A 26,257-nucleotide genomic window follows, 5' to 3' on the forward strand; every position below is an offset into this window, starting at 1 on the left:
AGAGTGGAACCGCGGGTGCGGTGAAAAAGCAGAACAGAGCAGAAGGTGCAGGCAGACAGGACAGGGCTCTGTTCACATGGAACAGACTGAATTATACAGGAAGATGGTTAGAACACAGGAGGTAGATACAGAGGAAGGGAAAGGGGACAAGCAGAACCAGATGCACACAAGGTACTTACAATGAAGTAGCGAGTGGACACAAAACTCACAAACAGAAGTACAGAGACAACGAGTTGGAGTTGGGTACAGGTTCAGACACTGCAGGAAAAGGGAAGGTTCGGACATAGAGACAAACAGGTAATGGGCTAGGACACTGTTCAGACAGGAACTGAACCGGGAACAAGATACAGGAACGAGCCTGGGAACTCAGCCCCCAGGGTGGCAGAAACAGACTAGAAGTCAGAGATACAGGTATCAGCCCTGGTTACTCAGCCCCCAGGGTGGTGGAAACTGACTAGAAGTCACAGGTACAGGTAGAGGCCCTGGGTACTCAGCCCCCAGGGTGGCGGACATACTAGAGTCAGGACAGGACCTGGCAACTCACAGTTGCACAGAGCAGACTGTAAGAAAGTGTTGCTCAGGCACCTCCTACTGGGTGGAGGGGGTTTAAGTATCCAGTGACTCACAGCAATAGGCTGGCGACACATTAGGACAGCGTACACTGTAGCTTTAAGAATCAGAAAGCAACCGTGCCGACGCCCTAAGCCAGCAGACAAGAGACATACAAACAGCAGGTACTGGAGCAAAAGTGTGCAGCCTGGCCTGAAAGGTAAGATTGCGGTCTTGCATGGTGGGAGATGGTAAGCCATGCAAGCACCTGGGCCGTAACTACAACCGGGGCAGCCGGGGCACTGCCCTGGGGCCCCAACCACCCAAGGGGCCCCAAACTGATGGTAAAAAATTGTATTTTAATACTTTAATTTCTCATAAAATACTCAGCTCCTATATTCCTGTCAGACAATGTCACCCGGAGGACAGGAGAGACTATCATTTCAATAATTCCCAGGAGCTCTGCCAGCTGTCAATGAATGGAAACCGGCACTGGCCTGGAGAGTCTCATAGCACAAGATTTGTAACAATATGTTAGTCTGGAGATCACAGAGAGTTGGCAAGGCAGGCACAGTACACACTGACTGTAACAAACTCTCAGCATCATTGAGAGGAGACAGTCTCAGCAGACACAAATATCTCTGTGACAAACTGCGAGAAGCCCTGCTATTTAATAAACATATACAGTTATTTGAAAATTGTGCAATATTTGGAATTATTCACCTTATTAATTTTCTAAACATATTCACTGAATATTTAACTTCTAAAACTTGCATCATAAACAACAAAATCTATTAAAGGTCTTGCGGAACGTGGTGAAGCCTGTGTGTTGTATACAACAATGCGTAGCAGGCTTCACCACGTTCCGCACAACTTCTAGCGATTGAAATGTTGAGGGGCCCCACTATGAAGTTTTGCCCCGGGGCCCCGAAGTTTATAGTTACGGCACTGGCAAGCACGCCGCCAGGAATGTTACAAACGCTACAATGTGAATATCTTACTATCATACTTCAGAGCTGCATTCATGATACAGCACTCCTTGCTGGTCCAATATCCGCGCACAGCTTGCTGTGGTGATTTGCATTTTAAAAAGCGTTTTACCCAATATACTGTAAAGTACGTAAATATACGACATTCCTGTTTTATTAAATTATAGGAGCTCAGCTATCAGCTTGCCATCTGTTTCCAATAAGAACCTGCAAAGTTGCGATTGCTGCTCTGGAGTACAGTAGTGTCAGGCGCGGACATATCATTGGTGCAAACTGTGCAACTGCTCATAGGCCCAAGAGGTTAGGGGGGCAATACCACCTCCAAATCCGGTCCAATTTTGCATTATTCTGAGCTATTAAGCTGCAAAGGGCCCATATACTGTTCTTGCACAGGGGTCCTTTTTTTGGTCTGTGTCCGTCAGTGAGTAGAGTAATTGAAAGCTTGTGAACCCCAGTGCAAAACCTTCCACAGAGCCCCCACTATGGCAGAATTTAATAATATCGGTCTTCTCCTCTAGATGAAAGTGACCTTTTGCATTCCCCTAGGTTCCAGGTACAGGTTTGATAGCAACCCCTGCACCCAGGGTAGTTATGACCTGCCTGAGTATAAAACAGGCTGAAGGATCAGATCTAACAATATTATGCCATTTCCCTAAGATACAATACCATAAGGATCATTAGGGTTCTCCAGGACTTCTTCCAAATTTAGGCATTGCCAACTTTTTAAAAAATATTCTATCTAGACTGTGAATGGTGCACATATGTGAACATGCGCTGCAATTTTGATTTCTTGAATTCTGAACTTGAAAATAATATGAAGCTGATCTAACAGCACCGTAAATGTACGGCACCTGGTACCAGGGTGTATCGACCATCTATAAATATATGCTGTACTATAAGGATCGGTAAGGGTCTGATCTCTGGGACCCCTTCTGAACAAAAGAAGCTGTGCTGCAGTTCCCATAATACTATAATGTATCGACTCCTGTAGAAGTATAAATGGGTTTTCGCACATTTTAATTACACGGAAAGCTTAAAGTGGTACCTGCTATTTGGATAAAATTTAAATATAAATGCACCTTCCTCTGTAGCAAATGATTCTTATGCTATTCTTTTACTTTTTAATCTGCCGATTCTCCAAATAGTTCTGGTGCTTCTCCCAGCATAATAATGTATGCATGGCAGCTAGAACACAAAGAAGTCAGAGTGAACACAGCTGTAATACAGCTTTCTTACTGCACAAAGTACAAAAATGGAGGAGAGAATGGAGGAACTGCACTGCTGATGTTCTATATAAAACAAAAAGGCAAGTTGAATGAAGGTGAGGAGGAAAACAAAAGACACTGGAAACAAGTCTAGGGGGAGAAGAGGAAGTTAAAATTGTGTCTGCTATGAATAAAAAACAGGCAACTGAATATAACAAATTAACTGCTGATAAAAAAAGTCATAGACAGATCCAGGCAGGTGAGATACTGTAAGTCCAGCAGGTTTCTTACTGTATATTGTGTGCTGTAGATCCTGTAACACTCAGAGCTGGGAGCAGAATTCATCCTGCTTGTCTGTAATTATAGACAGATCAGTCTTGTCAACAGACAATAGACAACAATGAGACACTTAGTGGCCATAACTTTAGAGTAATTTTCAATTAAAGAACGACATTTTTGGTAATGAAAGTATATTAACCTTTTGTTACACTAGCAATGTAATAAACTTAAGCAACAGCGACCATTGAATGAACACAAATGTGCATTTATTTGTCAAACACTGAGAAAGATTTATGTACGCCAGCTTTCTATCATAAATATATTAAAAAATATGACAAATATGTTTGAATGCCATGTGATGACGCCCTGGTGCCACTATTTTATTGACACATTTAAATGTGTGAAGGCAAAAAGTAGGAAGGATTTCAAAGTCACATTGTGCACAGACCAATTGGTAACATTTTGTACCAGATATCAGTTAGAAAAGTAGGAGAAAACAAGGCCAGGAAATGTTTTCAGGCTATGCAAGATTCAGAAATAAAGTGTGCTCCCGATGATGGATCTGGCTCGTCCTGCTATAGGGGGGGAGACGGGTGCATTGATCTTTTATCAGTATTAAAGCACCACTCCAGCTTTTTTTTATTTCATGCTGGAGTGGTGCAACTAATCTAAGTTCCCTGCACCTAGTATTATATTTACCAGCCACAATCTTCAGCTTTTCCCGGCGCCGCTCCAGTCCTGCGCTGCCATCTTGTGACCGGAACTTCTGACTGACCGGAAGTCAGAGGTAATGGTCACAAGCTCTCAGTGTAAGTCTATGAGATCCTCTTTCTGGCCTTTTTCTGGCTCTCATAGACTTACATTGAGCTGTGACTTCTGTCTCACCCAGCAAACACTGGAGCAATCTGGTAGGTTACAACCTGCAGAAGACCACCGTCTGAAGCAGTGCCCATAAAAGATGAAGACAGCGGCTGGTAAGTATAATACTGGGGGCAGGGAACTTTACTTAGTTGCACCACTCCAACGCTGCAATAAAAAAAAACACTGGAGTGGTGCTTTAATCTTTCTGAATATACTGATTTATTTTATTTTATTTTTTTTCCTTTTTATTTATAGCCAAGACTTTTTGATTTTGGTTATTTTAGCTTTATTACTGTGCTTTATATCTGGACTTGAGGTAGTTTCATCATTATCTTCATTAGTGAATGATATGGTACTTGTTGGTGGAGATGATAAAAAAACAATCTTCTCTGGAGAAAGACTTGAAGATGTCTTTAGGACAAACCGTTCTTGTATAGTGTCTTTTAAATGGATAAGTAAGTTATTTTGTTCTTGGTGCAGCACCCTGGGCCTCTTCTTTTTCTTGCTCTTGAATTCAAAACAGCTGTTACAGGCAACTGCCAGGATCCGAAACACATAGAACCACCCCAAGTAATGCAACTCAACAATATTCAGGGTAAAGCACCCAAGTCCAACTCCAAACATAAAGTTAAGAAAAACGGTCTTCTCAGTAGCTCTGGAGACAAAGCAATCAGTCTTGGTGGGACAAGGGTAGGTATGGCACTGGAAAAGATGAGGTACTTCGAAACCATAAAGATAGTATTGTCCGACTAAGAACGCCATTTCCATAACCGATCTGAGGACCACATGAACAATGTAAATTATATGCATCTTGTCAAACACTGGAATAGGACCTTGGATGGGATCATTAGCAACTTTTGGCCTAAACCTGTCTTCTTTCCTGGACATATCTTTAACTTCTATGAGTTCGTCTGCTTTTACATTAGTCAATACATTTTCTCCAATTGATAAGCTTCGAAGAAGTTCCATGATATAGGCCCTTTCTAGTTCAGTTTTCTCATCTTTAGCAATTTTATGAAGGACATAAATGATGTAGAAGATGGAAGGTGTGGACACCAAGACAATCTGAAATATCCAGAACCTAAGATGTGAGACAGGAGCAAAACTATCATAGCATACGTTGTTGCAGCCTGGTTGAAGAGTATTGCAGGTAAATTTAGACTGTTCATCTCCATACATCGCATCTCCCACCAGTGTTACTAAGAGAATTCTGAAAATGAGTAACATCGTCAGCCATATTTTCCCAATGACTGTTGAATGGTTCTGCACCTCTGTTAAAAGACGACCTAAAATCGACCAGTCCCCCATTTTTCAACCTGTGTAGTAAGAAATTATAAAATATTAATTACAATGTGCACAAATTTTCCAAGGAATTAAAATAAAATCAAGTGGAGATCATTTCAAGTCAAGATAACAGAGAGTAAAAATGCTCCAAAATAGTTGTTATTACTGCACTTCACCTCTAAACTAAAACTGGCCATTGACATCAGATTCATTGGGCACATAGTTGCAATATCCCTATACATGGATCCGAGCCAAGGGAGCATGGCTTAGGCTTAGGACAGACCAGGCTTTTTTCATGGTTTTTATAGGCACAGCCAAGCATGCATATACACAGCTGTGTCGTCTACTGCAGCTTAGCTATGTCAAAAACATATATTTTTTAGAGTGGAGGGCACCAAAATGATCTCTCTTTTTATTGAACTTACACTCTGCTCATGGTGGTCAGGGCAGATTGGGACCCCATTATAAGTTTTACTTTAAAATCCCATTATTGCTTTTTAGATACTATAGCTGAAGAAATGTAATGAGCTTAAAGCTCTCAACCCTAAATCTTTATTGATCTAATTTGGTAATGGTGTCCTATAAGTAAAATACTAGGGATGAGCGTGCATGCTAGGATAAGGAGTTATCCGAGCGTGCTCGGGTTCAGATAGAGGAGACATCGTGTTCGAGTCAAATGCTCGGATACCCGCGGCCACATGTATCATGGCTGATATATGTAATGCACACGCCCGGGCTGAGCGGCGTGTGCGTGTGATTGTAGTGATTCCACTGGACCGTGCCGGAGAGTGAATGCCTGGAGGGGCGTAACTAGGTATTCACCCGATCCGACCAGGGTCGCACGACGGCATACGACGCCAGTGCACCAAGGAGGAACCGAGCAGAGGGACCAGGTGCTACTCCAGGACAGACCCCGGACACGGCTGTTGACCCACACAGGGGAATACAGGAACAGACTGGTAGGCTGGCACACAGACTGGTGGGTATAGGCAGGCACGACTGGTATGCAGGCAGGCGGGTAAGCAGGCAGGGGGGTACAGGCAAGCACAGCTAGAGTGCAGACAGGGAGGCACTAGCAGGTAGGGACACTAGCGGGATAGGACCCAGTACACACTGGGACTCAGGAACACTCAGGAACAATACAGGCAGAGGGGTACAGGCCAGCACAGCTAGAGTGCAGACAGGGAGGCACTAGCAGGTAGGAACACTGGCGGGATAGGGCCCAGTACACACTGGGACTCAGGAACAGAACCACAGATGTGGCGGACAAACACAGCAGAGTGAGGCCGCCCAAAGAAGTGAGCGAGAACAGGGCAGGACAAGACCGCCTGGAGCGGTGAGCAAGAGTAGAGCAGGACAAGGCCACCAGGAGCGGTGAGCAAAGGGTCAGAGCTGAGCGAGACTGCCGGAGCAGTGAGCAAGAGTAAAGCAGGACGAGGCCGCCTGAGGCGGTGAGCAAGAGTGGAGCAAGACTGCCGGAGCAGTGAGCAAAAGGATAAGAGCGGAGCGAGACTGCCGGAGCAGTGAGCAAAAGGGTCAGAGCGGAACAAGGCTGCCGGAGCAGCGAGCAAAGGAGTCAGAGCAGGCTAGAACCGCCGGAGCGGTAAGCAAAGGAGTCAGAGCAGGCTAGAACCACCGGAGCGGTGAGCAAAGGAGTCAGAGCAGGCTAGAACCGCCGGAGCGGTGAGCATAGGAGTCAGAGCAGGCTAGAACCGCCGGAGCGGTGAGCAAAGGAGTCAGAGCAGGCTAGAACCGCCGGAGCGGTGAGCAAAGGAGCCAGAGCAGGCTAGAACGGCCGGAGCGGTGAGCAAGGGAGTCGGAGCAGGCTAGAACCGCCGGAGCGGTGAGCAAAGGAGTCGGAGCAGGCTAGAACCGCCGGAGCGGTGAGCAAGGCAGAGCAGGGGGAACAGGGCTCTTTTCACATGGAACAGACAGGAAGAGAAAGGCAGAGCCAGATACCCATAGGGTACTTGCAGTGAAGTAGCGAGTGGACCACAAACTCACAAACGAGAGTACAGAGACAACAAGCAGGAGTTAGGTACGAGTTCAAACTCTGTAGAAAGAGGAAGGGAATGGACATAGAGGCAAAACAGGTAAAGGATAGGAGAGAGTTCAGACTGGAACTGAGTGTACGGAGGAGACCGACACTGCAGCGGGATACAGGAGCGGGTCTGGGAATACTGCCCCCAGAGAGGCGGGACGAACAGGCAAGGAGCGTGTTCAGACAGGGCAGACAAGATACAGGAGCGGGTCTAGGTAATCGGCCCCTAGAAGGCGGGAGGAACAGGCTAGGAGCGTGTTCAGACAGGCCTGGAAATACAGCCTCCAGGATAGGCAGACAAGAGAACACAGAACGGGACCTGGCACCTTCAGAGTGCAAGCAAACACTGAATGAAACACTATGCTCAGGCAGGGATAGATTGGAGCAGCTGAGCTATATACCAGGTGACAGACAGCAATAGGCTGAGGACGCACAAGGGGTGTGACCCACAGCAGGTACAAAAAGCAGGAAGTGATCGGGCACCGCCCTTAAGCAGCAGAAACAGACACAAACAGACAGCATGGAGGGAAGCCAGAGAGACATTCTGGACTGGAGATCAAGTGCGCGCTCTTGCACTGTGGGAGATGGACCAACATGCAAGGACGCCGCCAGGTATATTACAGTACCCCCCCCCCCCTTACGCCCCCTCTTCTTCAGGCCTGCCAGAATCTTCCGCAGGGAATTCGAGGACCAGTCGTTCACTTCAAGGAGATCACTTCCACTGTCCACAGGAAAAACTGATCTCATCTGGTTAGCTAGGATGCTACCTCCTATCCCGCCATCCTCAGCAACAGACGAAACGGGTGGAGTACCAGGAACAGCACACAAGGAAGTCTCTCTCCACATATTTTCAGGTGGCACCCCAGAGGGTACAGGAGACAACTGGAAGTCCTTCACCGGGTTGGAGGGGGACAGAGACTTGGGGGTAATCTCTGCTTCGAGGTACATCTTGTCAAGCTCACAGGAAGAAATAGACGGGCTATCAGGTACATAATGAGGAAAAGTCACTGTCTCTTTGTTATCTGGTGGTACCCCGGAGAATTCAGGAAACAACTGGAGGTCCTCCGCCGGGTCAGAAGAGTGCAGAGGCTCAGAGAAAACATCTGCTTCAGAGTACACTAGGTCGGACTCACTGGAGGAAGCAGGCGAGGTATCGGGTACAGAGTATAGGAAAGTCTCTGTCCATTCACCACCAGGTGGCACCCCAAAGGGTTCTGGAGACAACTGGGGGTCCTCCGCCTGGTCAGAGGAGTGTAGAGACTCATGGGTAACCTCTGCTTCAGAGTACACAAGGTCGGACTCACAGGACGAAGCAAGCGAGGTATCAGATCCAGGATATAGGAAAGTCTCTGTCCATTCACCACCAGGTGGCACCCCGAAGGGTTCTGGAGACAACTGGAGGTCCTCCGCCTGGTCGGAGGGGTGTAGAGACTCGGGAGTAACCTCTGCTTCGGAGTACACTAGGTTGGACTCACTGGACGAAGCGAGCGAGGTATCAGGTACAGAGTATAGGAGAGTCTCTGTCCTTTCGCTACCAGGTAGCACCCCGAAGGGTTCTGGAGACAACTGGAGGTCCTCCGCCTGGTCGGAGGGGTGTAGAGACTCGGGGGTAACTACCACTTTGGGGTACCCATTGTCAGGCTCACAGGACAAAGCGGACAAAGTATCGAGTACCAGGTGTAGAGAAGTCTCACTCCGTTTGTCATCGAGTGGTATCCCGGAGGATTCAGGAGGCAACAGGGGGTCCTCCGCCAGGTAGTAGAGGTGCACAGACTCAGAGGTAACCACAGCTTTGGAGCATCCTTGGACATGCACACCGGTTAAAGTGGGTGAAGCATCTGATGCCGGGTGCAGGAAGTTCTCCTGTGTGGAGTCTGGATGGGCAGAAGTCTCTTCGGGCAGGAGAACCGGTGCACTACCCACGCACATTACCCGTTGGGGCTTCTCCGGGATACAGGGAGATGAAGCTTCAGTAGGGACTTCAAGGTTGGTGTCAGGAGGTCTCAGGGAGGACAGACCCTGGTGTGAAGGCTTGCCTCTACGTCTAGCACGTCTGGACTGCCTCTTGAGGTTGGGAGAAGTATTCCAGAAAGCGTAGTCACCCTGTGAGGATTCTGGGTGGGCAGTAGTCTCATTGGGCTGGAGGACTATTGCGCTACCCACACACATTACCCATCGGGGCTGCTCCGGGATATTGGGAAGAGAAGCTTCAGCAGGAGCCTCCGGGTTAGGATCATCGAAGACCATTAGAAAGGCCACCAGGAAGGCCATTAGGTCCAGGAGGATCGGATCCTGTGTTTCATATAGGGGGTTGATCCATTCCAAGGCATCACCCGCCAGGTAAGACATAATGAATGCCACCTTAACCCGATCGGTGGGAAAACATAGAGGGTAGAACTTGAAGTGTAGCATGCATTGCTCCACAAATGCACGACTTTGTCTTGGATCCCCATAGTAACGTAGCGGATCCGCAGGAACGAGAGCAGCTAGATCCATCTGGACGGGTGCGTAATTCGCCTGGAACTCAGCTAAGAAAAAAAAAAATTATTTATTTATTTTAATTCATGTCTTCGCTGGAAAACTTCTCAGAGAGCGAAGGCCGTGGGGCTCAACGGGAACCATGGCCTGAGCATGCTGTAATGCACACGCCCGGGCTGAGCGGCGTGTGCGTGTGATTGTAGTGATTCCACTGGACCGTGCCGGAGAGTGAATGCCTGGAGGGGCGTAACTAGGTATTCACCCGATCCGACCAGGGTCGCACGACGGCATACGACGCCAGTGCACCAAGGAGGAACCGAGCAGAGGGACCAGGTGCTACTCCAGGACAGACCCCGGACACGGCTGTTGACCCACACAGGGGAATACAGGAACAGACTGGTAGGCTGGCACACAGACTGGTGGGTATAGGCAGGCACGACTGGTATGCAGGCAGGCGGGTAAGCAGGCAGGGGGGTACAGGCAAGCACAGCTAGAGTGCAGACAGGGAGGCACTAGCAGGTAGGGACACTAGCGGGATAGGACCCAGTACACACTGGGACTCAGGAACACTACAGGCAGAGGGGTACAGGCCAGCACAGCTAAAGTGCAGACAGGGAGGCACTAGCAGGTAGGAACACTGGAGGGATAGGGCCCAGTACACACTGGGACTCAGGAACAGAACCACAGATGTGGCGGACAAACACAGCAGAGTGAGGCCGCCCAAAGAAGTGAGCGAGAACAGGGCAGGACAAGACCGCCTGGAGCGGTGAGCAAGAGTAGAGCAGGACAAGGCCGCCAGGAGCGGTGAGCAAAGGGTCAGAGCTGAGCGAGACTGCCGGAGCAGTGAGCAAGAGTAAAGCAGGACGAGGCCGCCTGAGGCGGTGAGCAAGAGTGGAGCAAGACTGCCGGAGCAGTGAGCAAAAGGATAAGAGCGGAGCGAGACTGCCGGAGCAGTGAGCAAAAGGGTCAGAGCGGAACAAGGCTGCCGGAGCAGCGAGCAAAGGAGTCAGAGCAGGCTAGAACCGCCAGAGCGGTAAGCAAAGGAGTCAGAGCAGGCTAGAACCGCCGGAGCGGTGAGCAAAGGAGTCAGAGCAGGCTAGAACCGCCGGAGCGGTGAGCATAGGAGTCAGAGCAGGCTAGAACCGCCGGAGCGGTGAGCAAAGGAGTCAGAGCAGGCTAGAACCGCCGGAGCGGTGAGCAAAGGAGCCAGAGCAGGCTAGAACCGCCGGTGCGGTGAGCAAGGGAGTCGGAGCAGGCTAGAACCGTCGGAGCGGTGAGCAAAGGAGTCGGAGCAGGCTAGAACCGCCAGAGCGGTGAGCAAGGCAGAGCAGGGGGAACAGGGCTCTTTTCACACGGAACAGACAGGAAGAGAAAGGCAGAGCCAGATACCCACAGGGTACTTGCAGTGAAGTAGCGAGTGGACCACAAACTCACAAACGAGAGTACAGAGACAACAAGCAGGAGTTAGGTACGAGTTCAGACTCTGTAGAAAGAGGAAGGGAACGGACATAGAGGCAAAACAGGTAAAGGATAGGAGAGAGTTCAGACTGGAACTGAGTGTAAGGAGGAGACCGACACTGCAGCGGGATACAGGAGCGGGTCTGGGAATACTGCCCCCAGAGAGGCGGGACGAACAGGCAAGGAGCGTGTTCAGACAGGACAGACAAGATACAGGAGCGGGTCTAGGTAATCGGCCCCTAGAAGGCGGGAGGAACAGGCTAGGAGCGTGTTCAGACAGGCCTGGAAATACAGCCTCCAGGATAGGCAGACAAGAGAACACAGAACGGGACCTGGCACCTTCAGAGTGCAAGCACACACTGAATGAAACACTATGCTCAGGCAGGGATAGATTGGAGCAGCTGAGCTATATACCAGGTGACAGACAGCAATTGTTATATTCTGCTACCAAAGCTAAGGAAAGAGAGGAGATCTGTCCCTACTATGAGACTCAGCTGAATCCCTACGATGTAACAGGGAACCTGATCCTGCGATCAGACCTGCTAAAGTCCTAATCTAGTCTGTACGAAGACCTATAGATGTGGGGAGGGAATCCCTACAAGTACTAAGGACTGGGAGGAATATGGGACACCTCCTAACAGAAATAGTAGCAGACAGACGAACAAACAAAATAGATAGAACATAGAGGTCCATAGACCAAGCAAACTAACAGAGTTAGATACAGAGCACAGGCTAGCTAGAAAGTAGATATACAATGAAGTCCAGCAAAGCCAGAAGGGCGGAGCAGGACTAAATAGGCCAACAAGGTCATGTGACCAGCAAAGGAAAAAAAACCTAACAGCAAGGTTCTAACAGTACCCCCCCTTCTAAGAGGATCCTCCGGATCCCCTAGGACCAGGCTTATCAGGAAATCTCCTGTGAAACGCTCTGATAAGTCTGGACGCGGAAACATCATCTGACCTCACCCAAGAGTTATCCTCGGGTCCGAAACCTTTCCAGGCCACAAGATACTGCAAACTACCTCTATACCGTCTAGAGTCAAGGATGCGAGAAATTTCATATTCCCCGTCCTCCACCACCGGAGGAACAGAGGCAGAGGCGTCACCATCCGACACAACAGCTTTTTTTAACAGAGAGACATGAAAGACCGGATTAATTCTCCAGGAGGTAGGAACCTCCAACCTAACAGCAGATTGGTTGACAACCTGAAGCACCTTAAAGGGCCCTACAAACTTGGGACCCAATTTCTTAGAAGGAATCCTCAACCGCAGATTCCTAGAGGACAACCAAACCATGTCACCAACAGCGAACAAAACCTCCTGTCGTTTCCTATCAAAGTAGTCTTTAGATTTTCTGTTGGCCTCCTGAAGATTACCACGCACATCCGTCCAAACTCTTTCCAAATCACCGGAAAAATTCTCCTCCTCAGGCACGGCAGATCCCAACTTGGAGAACGACCCAAACGACGGATGTCTCCCAGAACAACAAAAAAAAGGCGAACAACCAGCAGAAGAAGATGTATGATTGTTCAGAGCAAATTCGGCAAGTGGCAGAAACTCAGACCACCCCTCTTGATTGTCTGCCACAAAACAACGCAAGAACTGCTCAACATCCTGGTTTTTCCTTTCTGTCTGGCCATTAGATTCAGGATGATATCCGGACGAAAACGACAAATGAATTCCCAACCTGTCACAAAAGGCACGCCAAAAACGAGCCACGAACTGAGGACCCCTATCAGAAACAATGTCAGTAGGAACGCCATGAAGTCTGACAATTTCCTTGACAAAGGCCTTAGCGAGAGTTTTAGCGCAGGGCAGTTTGACGAAGGGAACCAAGTGACACATCTTGCTAAAACGGTCCACGACCACCCAGATGACAGTAAAACCCTCAGAGGGGGGAAGGTCAGTTATAAAGTCCATAGCCAAATGTGTCCAAGGAGCACTGGGGACCTCCAAAGGACAAAGCAACCCCGCAGCAGGAGTATGTGAGGACTTAGATCTAGCACATATAGTACATTGACGCACCCACTTAATGACTTCCTTCTGCCATCCAGGCCACCAAAAACTGCGACCCACCAGTCTCTTGGTCTCAGAGATTCCGGGATGACCTGCCAACCGAGATTCGTGACACTCAACAAACAAATCTCTCCTAAAGGTCTCAGGCACAAACAACCTCCCATGAGGAGTGTTAGATGGGGCATTCTCCTGAGCTTTAAGAATCTCATCTTCCAAAACGGAGTCTAAAGCAGCTATCACAATACCTTCTTGTAAAATGTTTTCCTCTTTCTCAGCACCGACTATGGGAGAAAAACTGCGAGACAAGGCATCCGCCTTAACATTCTTAGTACCAGGGATGTAAGTAACGGAGAAATTAAACCGCGAGAAAAACAGTGCCCACCTAGCCTGACGGGCATTCAGGCGCTTGGCAGCATCAAGATATATCAGATTTTTATGATCCGTAAGAACCTGAACGGGAAATTCCGCACCTTCCAAGAAGTGGCGCCAGTGTTCAAATGCGAGTTTAATAGCCAATAATTCCCGATTACCAATATCGTAATTCAATTCAGTCTCCGAAAATTTTTTTGAAAAAAAGGCACAGGGATGTAATCCATCCCCGTTATCCTGAGACAATACTGCGCCAACCCCCACAGAGGAAGCATCAACCTCAACCAAAAACGGCCTAGTAACATCAGGCTGCATAAGGATGGGAGCAGAGGTGAACCTCTCCTTGAGATACACAAAAGCTTCAATGGCCTCAGAAGACCACTGAACCGCATCAGCACCTTTCCTGGTGAGATCAGTCAGAGGTTTGACAATACTAGAAAAATTTTTTATGAACTTTCTATAGTAATTGGCGAAACCCAAAAACCTCTGTATCGATTTCAAACCAATAGGCCTAGGCCATTCCTGCACAGCCTGAACCTTAACCGGATCCATCTCAAAACCTTTGCTGGAGATAATGTAGCCCAAAAAACTAATTCTCTGTACAGCGAACTCACATTTCTCCAGCTTAGCAAAAAGCGAATTGTCCATTAATAACTGTAATACCTCACGCACGCTCCGCCAATAAGACTCCAGATCTGGCGAATAAATCAAAATGTCATCCAAATACACAACCACATTTTTACCGATCAAAGGTCTAAGGATGTCATTAATCAGATTCTGAAAAAATGCAGGAGCATTAGTAAGACCAAAAGGCATAACCAGATTCTCAAAATGACCCACAGGAGTGTTAAAAGCAGTCTTCCATTCATCACCCTCCTTCATGCGCAACAGATTGTATGCCCCCTTAAGGTCAATTTTAGAGAACCACTTGGCCCCCAATAACTGGTTAAACAGATCAGGAATCAATGGCAGTGGGTAAGGATTGCGTACCGTAATTTTGTTAATCTCACGAAAATCCAGACAAGGACGTAAACCGCCGTCCTTTTTTTTTACAAAAAAAAATCCAACCGCCACAGGAGACTTAGAGGGCCTAATGTGACCGGCGGCCAAGCTTGTCTGTATGTATTCCTCCAAAGCCTTCCTCTCAGGAATAGTAAGGTTAAATAAACGACTCTTAGGAAGAGTCGCTCCAGGGACAAATTCAATAGAACAATCATAGTCTCTATGGGGAGGCAAAACCTGCGATTCCTTCTCAGAAAAAACTCTCCAAAAATCCTGAATAGGAACAGGCAATTCTCCCCTATCCAAAGCTGCAATACGCCCGTTACAACACTTGTCATAACATTTATGGCTCCAGGATTTAATTTCACTGGTAGACCAATCCAGTACAGGATTGTGAAATTTTAACCAGGGCAAACCCAATATTACTGGAGAAGGCAAGTTATTCAACACTACCAAATCCAATTTCTCATGGTGAACACCATTAATAGTGAGAGGGAATTCACTGACCTTGAGAGTAATATTCTTCAAAGGGGAACCATCCACAGAAACCACAGCAATGGGGGATGACAAAGGTTCAGGTTTTAAATTGAGTTTTTCCACGAATCCCCCATCAATTACATTCAGTGTAGACCCGCAATCAACAAACACCCGAAATTCCATTAATGTTTCCTGAGCAATCGTGGAAGCAGCTAAAAATATACCCTTGGAATTTAAACAGGCAATACGGGCGTGACTGACCATTTTTTTTTCTTTCTTCATACGAAGCTCACAGCCTTTAATCAAATGACCAGATTTTCCGCAATAGAAACACAAGCCTTGCGAAAAACGACGGTCTTTTTCTTGAGAGCGAGGTGCCACCGATCCAATCTCCATCGGTTCACCACTGTTAGTACACACATTATCATAACCAGAAACTGACATAGCAGAGGATTTGCTCTCATTAACCCTAGCACGCAGTCTTCTATCCACCCGTATAGCTAATTGCATAGCCTGTTGCAAATCTTCAGGTGTAGGATAAGCAATTAGCAGGTCTTTAACCCTTTCACTGAGCCCAGCAAGAAATAGACTTTTCAGAGCAGAATCGTTCCACCCTGTTTGAGTGGACCAACGACGAAAATGTTTACAATATTTTTCCACATTACCCGATCCTTGTTTTAGACGTCTCAACTCAGTCTCAGCTGATGCGACACGGTCAGGATCATCATATAATAGTCCCAAAGCAGAAAAAAAACTATCCACTGATCTGAAGCATGAATCACTAGGTTGCAAAGAAAAGGCCCACTCCTGAGGCTCTTTGCGCAAAAGTGACATTATGAACCCTACGCGCTGGGATTCATCCCCAGAGGACTTAGGTCTCAAACGAAAATACAATAAGCAAGCATTTTTAAATGAAAAAAATTCTCGGTGTTCACCAAAAAACAAATCCGGCAAACATACCTTAGGCTCCAAGAAATGTGCTCCAGGACAGTTACTCACGTGCTGACGGAGCTCGGCCACCTCCAGAGAGAGTCCCTGCAGGCGATGAGCCAAATCCTGAACCGACACCATGATGGAACAGAAAAATCTTTCCTTAGAGAATTTGCTGGCTGGACTTACTGTTATGTTCTGCTACCAAAGCTAAGGAAAGAGAGGAGATCTGTCCCTACTATGAGACTCAGCTGAATCCCTACGATGTAACAGGGAACCTGATCCTGCGATCAGACCTGCTAAAGTCCTAATCTAGTCTGTACGAAGACCTATAGATGTGGGGAGGGAATCCCTACAAGTACTAAGGACTGGGAGGAATATGGGACACCTCCTAACAGAAATAGTAGCAGACAGACGAACAAACAAAATAGATAGAACATAGAGGTCCATAGACCAAGCAAACTAACAGAGTTAGATACAGAGCACAGGCTAGCTAGAAAGTAGATATACAATGAAGTCCAGCAAAGCCAGAAGGGCGGAGCAGGACTAAATAGGCCAACAAGGTCATGTGACCAGCAAAGGAAAAAAAACCTAACAGCAAGGTTCTAACAGCAATAGGCTGAGGACGCACAAGGGGTGTGACCCACAGCAGGTACAAAAAGCAGGAAGTGATCGGGCGCCGCCCTTAAGCAGCAGAAACAGACACAAACAGACAGCATGGAGGGAAGCCAGAGAGACATTCTGGACTGGAGATCAAGTGCGCGCTCTTGCACAGTGGGAGATGGACCACCATGCAAGGACGCCGCCAGGTATGTTACAATATACAGCCGCTAAACATGCAGAGAATGCCTGTGTGCATTCTCCGCATGTTTAGCGTTGTGTATCAACCACGATACATGTGGCCGCGGGTATCCGAGCATTTGACTCGAACACGCTGTCTCCTCTATCTGAACCCGAGCACGCTCGGATAACTCCTTATCCTAGCATGCACGCTCATCCCTAGTCTTTTACCTATGTTATCTGGGTTCTTTAAGAAGAATGGTATCAACATTGTTATAACTGTGAATGGCACAAATGGAGCAGGTATTTTTTTTATTTTTAAAGACAAAAAAAAATATTTTGTTAAAATGCGCTTTGATCTATGTTCTTTTTGAATCAGAGAGGGATTTTATTAAACTTGTTATGCTTTGTGCTTTTTTTCTACCATTTTCCAATTGTCTTCTCTATTTAGAGCATACATGTCAAACTCTGGCCCGTGGGCTAAATCTGGCCCACAAGGTGATTATACTTGGCCTGCGACACCAGAACCGCCACCCCCTGTGTGGGGTCCATTATTCTATATGGAGGACTATGTGGGACCCAATATTCTGTATGGAGGACTATGTCGGGCCCATTATTCTATATGGAGGACTATGTCGGGCCCATTATACTGTATAGAGGACTATGTGGGGCCATTATTCTGTATGGAGGACTATGTCGGGCCCATTATTCTATATGGAGGACTATGTCGGGCCCATTATACTGTATAGAGGACTATGTGGGCTCATTATTCTATATGGAGGACTATGTGGGGCCCATTATTCTGTATGGAGGACTATGTGGGGCCCATTATTCTATATGGAGGACTATGTGGGACCCAATATTCTGTATGGAGGACTATGTGGGGCCCATTATTCTGTATGGAGGACTATGTGGGGCCCTTTATTCTGTATGGAGGACTATGTGGGGCCCATTATTCTGTATGGAGGACTATGTGGGGCCATTATTCTGTATGGAGGACTATGTGGGGCCCATTATTCTGTATGGAGGTCTATGTGGGGCCCATTATACTGTATACTGGTTGGCCCGCAACTTTGTACAAGTTTTTCATTTTAGCCCTCTGTGTGTTTGAGTTTGACAATATAGAGACTTGTTAAAAGTGGAAAACATCTGTGTTGTCGCTTAGACATGCATCAAATACAGTTTATTTTTAAATAAAAATGATCTTTTCATTCAATATTAAAAGAAGGTCCCGTTTTTAGGACTGAAAGACAAAATATTGAATAGCGAATAAAGAGAAAAGTTATATTTACAACAAAATAAAGATTGCCATCTATCTGTTCAGGTGATTTTTGACCGGTAAGGGACAGTAGCTCCACTAGAAAGTATAGTGTATGGCTAAATATATAGAGGTAAGTGCGTATCTAAATTAAACTTCACGCTTCGTCCTAGTCTTTAAATACTGTCCTACCTATGAGAGTTCATTCTCTTTTATTTTACATGACATTGTAGTCCTCTCTTTAAAATGGCAGAGAAAATGGGTATTAGAAAGGTAAAAGACGAAAAACACCATCAAAATAATTTTTAAGAGTTTAAAAACTCAGAAAAATCATGGGTTTTAAGAATTTCCAAAAATATAGAAAACAAAGCATTATGAGGCATCCTTCCTATGTTTTCACCCCCTACAGGATGTAAATGCACACAGTACTGCTGATGGTTGATACATGTCACAGACTTACCGTATTGCGCGTGTCTGGTGAATAGAGGCTCTCATAGGTGACAGTCACATCGTGTGGCTCCAGGTTAGATCTGTCGGGGTATGCCGGACTGTCTCTCCAGGCCACTGTTTGGAGAATAGGCTGACAGCACACATCCAAATTGTTTAGCACACATGCTCATTGTACACTATAGGAGGACAAAAAGGTTTAATTTACAGTGAGTGACAAAGACACAAGTGTGACATGGGGTCATTACCTCTTTTGCAGCTATTCTGCAACTCAGCACAACAGAACATACCAGAAAAAGCCAAAGAAAAAAAGTGGATGTGAATATTTGCCCCAGACCTATCACTGGATCTGAAGTGCAGGTATTAGGGCAGGCACTCATTCGCTCGTGAACTTATACAATAGGATACTCATTGATTTTCAGTTGTCCAATGATAAAATTAGAGAATTAGGCGAAAATACAAACATCAGTTACAAAAGTTAGATATTAGATATTTGTCAGCTGCCGATATCCATCCAAGCTGATCGGAATAGACTTCACTGCCAATATAATGTTTATATCAGATGTTCATTCATGCAAAATGCCAATGTAATATAGAAATGTTTCAACACTTAAAGTGTCAGCACTAGAGATGATGGAATCTGCAAAGATTAGAATACGTCAGATTTCACCTAGAAATTCAATTGACATCGACTTTATTTGATGCTAATTGTTTATTATTATGATCTGGGGTCTCTTCAGACCACAGAGAATAATAAACATAAGATGTAAAAGAAAATGAATACTCACATCAACGATCACTTGTCTCGCCGCCATCGCAGCCTGCTGCCTGGTCTTCAGCATCTCTTCTTTTCTTCTTCCCCTGTCTCGCGTTTACTCTTTAGAACTTCACTCCATGCCATGCGTTCAATCACTGACTAACCCTGACATCACTCTGCTCACTTGGCATTGGGTGGGCCCTCCATTTACATTTCTGCAGACCCCCTTCCCCAGTCCATCATTTCTAGTTTGCAGACTGTGCCAGACATTAAGGGCCCAATTCTTCAAAGCTTTTATGCCAGAATTCTGATGAAATAAGCTTTAAAGAGTCACACAGTTTTGGCGCAACTCAAGGCTGCTCTAAAATTTTTGCAACTTTTGGTCTTCTCATGCCATTTTGTCCAGCTCAAACAAAGTGGGCAGTGCTGGGACCAGATGGAGGCATGGTGAGCGCTGCCCGTCAAATTCATGACCAGTCCAGTAGGGACTGGAGTAAGATTTGTGTCAAGGTGCACATGGAGGCACACGCCACTTCATGCCGCGACTGATTCATTAAGAAGCATGCGACTATCACATCAAGACCATCGTGAAGATCGCCGGTCTTGATGAATTGGGGGCCATACTATCTTCTTCACTCCTGCTGCTGATTCCAGTGCTGGTCATCCTAGTGAAGAAGGTTTTCAGTGTCTGATGCTATCTGCAACAATGCATATCTGTCTCGGGTGTGTCAGAGGTGACAGACAGTCGCCCTGCAGTGGGTTGCAGGAGATCTCTACTTTTGGCATTACAGACATCTTCTTAGATAAGAGGCTGTCTTTGGAACCAAGCGTCTGCCTCTCTCTTGCTAATTAGCTCTCTGCCTGGGTGTATATGTGCCTGGTGTGTCTGAGAGGGAGTCGCCAGCTATATCCATTTCTACTTGTGAAGCTTAGCAGGAGCAGTACTTTGTCCTCTCTGGAGATTGAGGCCGTATGCTTATTTGGAATTCATCTAAAGCTAAGCCATTTCCCCTGTTTTGTCCACCCTTGTTGTCTATAGAGTTTTAGTGGAGGTTGACTAGTGCTCATCTCCTTCCATCCCTAGCCGTGGCCATACGCCAGGGAGAGTAGGGCGAGGCACACGTGCGGCGATTGCTGAGGAGGGAATATAGGGATGTTAGGGGAGACAGGGTTACGCTAGACCAGACAAGGAGGTCTCCACTTCCTCCTTTCCCTAGTGTCTGGGCTCCCTTTCCCTTTTCCCTCTGTGTTGCACTAAGTCTTTCCCACACCTGGCGTGACAATATTGCGCCAGGCACTGACAGTCTTCCTTCTCAGGACCTTACTGTGCATGCACCACCCTGGGGAATAACGGTGCTTGCACTACATTTCTGGCGATAGAGGCAAGTACCTGAAAGAAGCGTGACCAGTTAATCACAATTTTTTCGGGACTTGAGCACTGATGACTTGTCTTCAGGACAGATTATGAATTAACCCTTTACCGCTGTTGCCAATCATCCATAAAGCACTGGAAAGTACATAAAAATAAGACTCTTTTAGCTCCCATCTCATTGCTGACTTGAAATGATTTTCTGAACTGCCAGACACTTACATTTCTATACTCTTATATACCAGCGAAAGGGGCATAACTATGGGGGTGTAGGCATGGTACTGTCACACCCAAGCCTTTATTATCACTATGGAGAAATATCACTGTTTATTGACTTTGTATTATGACATAATTACCTGTTCTGCCAGACCACTATGTTTATTATCATTGCATTGTGACATCAAAGTGTGTCTTATGCCTGTAGTGTGATATCTGTTTATTATCCGTGTATTGTGATTGACAGTGTGTATTATCCTTGTACAGTGGCTTCAGTGCATTTTTTGGCTATTGTTATTGTGTGCATTTTCCAAGTAACTGTAAGAATTAGTTCTGTGCAGCGATATTTCTATGTACATAGTCTGGGGCATACATGTATGCAGAGCAGGCATCTGCACCTGACAAGTTGGGTCAGATGCCAACTTCTGAATTTATGTTGTACGCAGGAGGAGAAAGTACATAAGACACTGCTGACTTCTGACATGCAGAGAAGTTTCTCTAAATGGAATCTGACAGTTGATTCATGCTGCCCAAACTAATGGCAGTGTGAATCCGACTTTTGCTTCATCATTTCGTGCAGGTACGATACATATATTTGGAAGCCGACTGTGGATCATGCCACTCGAGTGACTCGTCCAAAAGGCAGATCACTGATGACTTCTCCCTGCCCCACTCCGCTTTTTTGTACATTTTTTATTACATACTGAATACCTAGAAAAACTATTAAGTACATATTCACAAAAGTATACAGCGCTTCATGATAAATGTTAATACTTTATGCAAACATCTGTATAATAAAAACAAATAAAAACAAGTAAAACACATACAAAGAAAAAGCAACACCATACAAGGGAGGTGTAGGTATCAGAATTCCATAAGAGAAAAGGTACAAAATGGCAGGCTTTACCATATGGTCAAGTGAGAAGTAATGCAGTAGTATGTACCAATATAGAACTAAAAGTATATAAATCTAGCTAAACGCACAGGAATAATTAAGACAAAATACTTACCCCCCCACAGTACTGTATATGTGTCATGTCCTAGTCGTGCGTTTCACCTGTTGCTTTATCAAGGGTTTTTTTGTGAATATGTACATAACTATCTTATTATAATGTTTACTGACACACTAAAAAAAATGCAGCAAAACCAAAATGATTTGTGAACATATTCACAAAATCTCACAAGCATAGTCATCCAACAAAGGACACGTGTTGGACTGGTATACATCAATGTACCTTTTTTGATATTGGATTGGAAAGTACAGCAGGCTGTGTAATCTTATATAGTGGACCACTGCAAAAAAAAGTATATGATAGCAAACGGCTAATGTTTGCCATTTTATGGCTATGCAGTAGGATATGTCAAAAGATATACTGGTGCATCTCACAAAATTAGAATATAATCAAAAAGTTAATTTATTTCAGTTCTTTAATCCAAAAAGTGAAACTCATATATTATATATAGTCATTACAAACACCGTGATCTATTTCAAGTTTTTTTTTCTGTTAATGTTGATGATTATGGCTTACAGCCATTGAAAACACAAAAGTCATTATCTCAGTAAATTAAAATAATTAACAAGAAACAAAGGCTGCAAAGGCTTCCTAAGCGTTTAAAAAGGTTCCTTAGTCTGTTTCAGTAGGCTCCACAATCACGATAAAGACTACTGACTTGACAGATGTCCAGAAGGCAGTCATTGACACACTCCACAAGGTCCCAGAGTTCCAATTTTCATTTGGAAATCAAATCAGGTCCCAGAGTCTGGAGGAAGAGTGGCGAGGCCACAATCCAAGCTGCTTGAGGTCTAGTATGAAGTTTCCACAATCAGTGATGGTTTGGGGAGCCATGTCATCTGCTGGTGTAGGTCCACTGTGTTTAATCAAGACCAAAGTCAGCACAGCCGTCTACCAGGACGTTTTAGAGCACTTCATGCTTCCCTCTGCCGACAAGCTTTTTGGAGATGGAAATTTCATTCTCCAGCAGGACTTGACCCCTGTCCACACTGCCAAAAGTACCAATACCTGGTGTAAAAACAACAGTATCACTGTGCTTGATTGGCCAGCAAACTCGCCTGACCTTAATCCCATAGATTTCTATGGGGTGTTGTCAAGAGGAAGATGAGAGACACCAGACCCAACAATGCAGACAAGCTGAAGGCTGCTATCAAAGCAACCTGGGCTTCCATAACACCTCAGCAGTGCCACAGGCTGATCGCCTCCATGCCACGCCACACTGATGCAGTAATTGATGCAAAAGGAGCCCCGACCAAGTTTTGAGTGCATTTACTGAACATACATTTCAGTAGGCCAACATTTCGGATTTTAAAAACATTTTTCAAGCAGTTGTTATAAAGTATTCTAATTTACTGAGATAATGACTTTTGTGTTTTCATTGGCTGTAAGCCATAATCATCAACATTAACAGAAATAAACACTTGAAATAGATCACTCTTCTGTAATGACTCTATATAATTTATGAGTTTCACTTTTTGTATTGAAGAACTGAACTAAATTAACTTTTTGATGATATTCTAATCTATTGAGCTACACCTATTCATCAATAAATGCTCATGACGCATGCCTTTGATGGATATTCATTGATGTATATATTGATTCATCGCAAACCTCCTATCAATGAGATGTGAACTAAAATGCTTAAACAGTAACTATACCTTTGTAATGTTTTGTCATATTTCATTCCCCTAATAATTACAAGCAGTGGAATTATTAAGGGAAGAAACCCCCACCGATCACTCAAACAAACACCCCGTCTCCCGACTACCCCCTAGAGGTGTGCAGTCCAGGAGACAGGAGATTAAACTTCCTGCCTAACCACGCATACAGAGCAGAGTATTGATTAGATTCAGGGCATAGAATATAAAGCTATGAAGACTATGCTTTCTATTGAACCCATATCCTAGACTGTGTGCACATTCAGGCAGGAGCTGTGCATTCCTGTCTACTGAGCTGCACCCGTCTTAGGACGGTTTCACACGTCCTGATATTTCCGGTACCGGAAAAAACAGTATCGGAAATATCCGTGTCCGTGTGCACCTTTGTGGCACACGAGTGGTATATGTGTGGCAACCGTGTGCCGCCAATGTGCCGCATCAGGATCACACGTACAGGCGCCTGGGAATCAGTGTACAGTTAGCGCTGTTCCCAAGCACCGGGTGCTGAAGTGATCACTCATCATTGTCCCCTGCTTGCGCTGCGATCAGCACCAGCAGGGGACAATGATGAAAGTAGTATTCAGCTCCACTTTGTCCTGGTGTAAAAATAAGAATAAAATAAAAAATCCTTATACTCACTTGTCCGAAGTTGTCCTATGCTGTAATCCATCTGACTGCTCATGCCGAGGAGCCGGGGAAAATGACTCGCTGCAGCGAGCAGGCCCCTGCTCTGTGCTGAGCTCATGAGCGGTGTCCTGTCACTCACTGAGCTCAGAAGAGGTCCGGGGCCACTCTCTGCAGTGAGTCATTCTCCCCAGCTCCTTGGCGTGTGAGGTCGCTTCAAGACAGGTGAGTATAAGGATTTTTTTATTTTATTCTTATTTTTACAGCTTTTGAAGACATCGGCAGGAGAATACAACTCTCAACATAGTCCCTTGCCAGCGCTGATCACAGCGACAGCAGGGGACAGTGATGAGCAAGTATGTTGTTAACCCTTTCGGCGAGCATGCTTGGGTGCTCGCCAAATATCTTCAGCGTGCTCGGGTGTTGTGTTATAGTCACTGCGTGTCCATGATTTGTGACTTTTTGACAGCTTTAATACATGTGAGGAATGCCTAAGAAACAGGCATTCCTCACATGTAGCAAATCGAGTGACTCAAACATAACACCCGAGCACGCTGAAGATACTCGGAAAACACCCAAGCATGCTCATAAATCTCGAGTAACAAGCATGCTCGCTCATCACTATTCAGCCCCCGGCGCTTGGGAACATCCGTGTGTCATTAGTGTGGGACGTTTTGTGGCCCGTGCAGCGGGTAAGAAACAGACATGTCAGTGTGTTTTGCCCACAGACAACATGGTCTGTGGAAACACACTGATATGTGCGCAGACCTATTCATTCGAATGGGTCTATGTGTGTATGTGTCTCCAGTACGTGTGGAAACTGTCACCTCACATACCAGATACACTGACATGATCAGTAGGAGTTATCAAGACCCACATCTCCAACAATTTGCTTGTAATAATTAGGGAAATTAAATATGACAAAATATTACAAAGATTTTAACTGGTGTATTGTAAACTGAGTAGATGAAAGAAGGTGAGGCATAAAGGGGCCCACTGTGACAACTAAAGACTGTGTGTCATAGCTGGAGCTGGCCCAGGCTATAGATGTGCAGTCTTTGCTGACATGACCCAGCCATTCCTCTCTGCTAATAAGAAGACACAAGTCCAATAAATAAGATCTAAAATTATAGGACCTAGCTATGGACTTTAATTGGGACTTAGCAACCTCATTAGAAAAAAAACCCTTTGAATTGCAGGCAGCGTGGTGATCAGCTGACAAGCCTAAGGGCCCCGTCACACTAAGCGATGCAGCAGCGATCACGACAACGATACGACCTGTCAGGGATCGTTGCTGCATCGCTAATACATCGCTGGTGAGCTGTCAAACAGGCAGGCTCACCAGCAATCAGGGGAGCAGCGATATCGTGGAAAGGATCGTTCCACGATGTCCTGCTCCCGTTACCAGCCTGCTGCAAGCAGGAGCAGGCTGGTAACTATGGTAAACATCGCGTTACTAAGTGCGCGTGTGCCCCTAGTAACCCGCTGTTTACCATGGATACCACTCTGCTACGGTGCGCGGGAGCCTCCGCTTACCGTAGCAGAGTGGTATCCATGGTAAACAGCGGGTTACTAAGTGCGCGCGTGCCCCTAGTAACCCGATGTTTACCATAGTTACCAGCCAGATCGTTGGTCCCGCTGGTCACACACAGCGATGTGTGCTGGCCAGCGGGAGGCCAACGACCAAAAAATGGTCCAGGACACTTTGCAGCGATCAGCGACCTCACAGCAGGGGCCTGATCGCTGCAAAGTGTCACACACAGCGACATCGCTGGTGAGGTCGCTGGTGAGTCACCAAAACCGTGACTCAGCAGCGATATCGCTAGCGATATCGCTATGTGAGACGGGGGCTTGAGTCCCACTTCCTCCACTTGTGACAAACGGCTGATTATGTTGGGACAAACTGTTCAGAATCCATAATGTATCCGCATAAAAGTTTGAAGTGCAGAATGAAAAAAAAAATAAAGGTACTCCACGTATAATGCATTTTCATGTGATTAGGACTAATTGGCTGGAACCAGAATACTCACTTAAGTTTTGCCTGAACTAAAAGAAAAATATGAGGAAGCAATGTGGCAGAAAGCCATATTCTTTATTGTAATTACTTTATTCTAAAGCAAAGAGGCAAGAAATTGCTATATCACTGCAATCCACTGTAACAGGGTGTTTGAGTGATTTCCCATTTAAAGAATTAATCA

General features: G+C 45.9%; 1 protein-coding gene across 1 annotated transcript; it reads right to left on the bottom strand.

Annotated features, from left to right (window-relative positions):
• Positions 1–3,728: 3,728 nt before the first annotated feature.
• On the bottom strand, positions 3,729–18,595 carry LOC141253021 (gap junction delta-2 protein-like). Its single transcript, XM_073670779.1, has 2 exons — positions 18,436–18,595; positions 3,729–5,199 (listed from the first exon to the last, which is right to left on the bottom strand). Exon 2 carries the CDS (start codon positions 5,189–5,191, stop codon positions 4,133–4,135), a length of 1,059 nt encoding a protein of 352 aa, XP_073526880.1. The 5' UTR covers positions 5,192–5,199; positions 18,436–18,595; the 3' UTR covers positions 3,729–4,132.
• Positions 18,596–26,257: the final 7,662 nt, after the last annotated feature.

This window comes from Phyllobates terribilis, unplaced genomic scaffold (genome assembly GCF_046119375.1).
Source record: "Phyllobates terribilis strain yellow unplaced genomic scaffold, ASM4611937v1 Scaffold_2__4_contigs__length_985480577, whole genome shotgun sequence".
Classification (NCBI taxonomy): domain Eukaryota; kingdom Metazoa; phylum Chordata; class Amphibia; order Anura; family Dendrobatidae; genus Phyllobates; species Phyllobates terribilis.

Excerpts from the sequence above, each read along its gene's own strand:
- LOC141253021 (XM_073670779.1), bottom strand. The coding sequence starts at position 5,191 with ATGGGGGACTGGTCGATTTTAGGTCGTCTTTTAACAGAGGTGCAGAAC.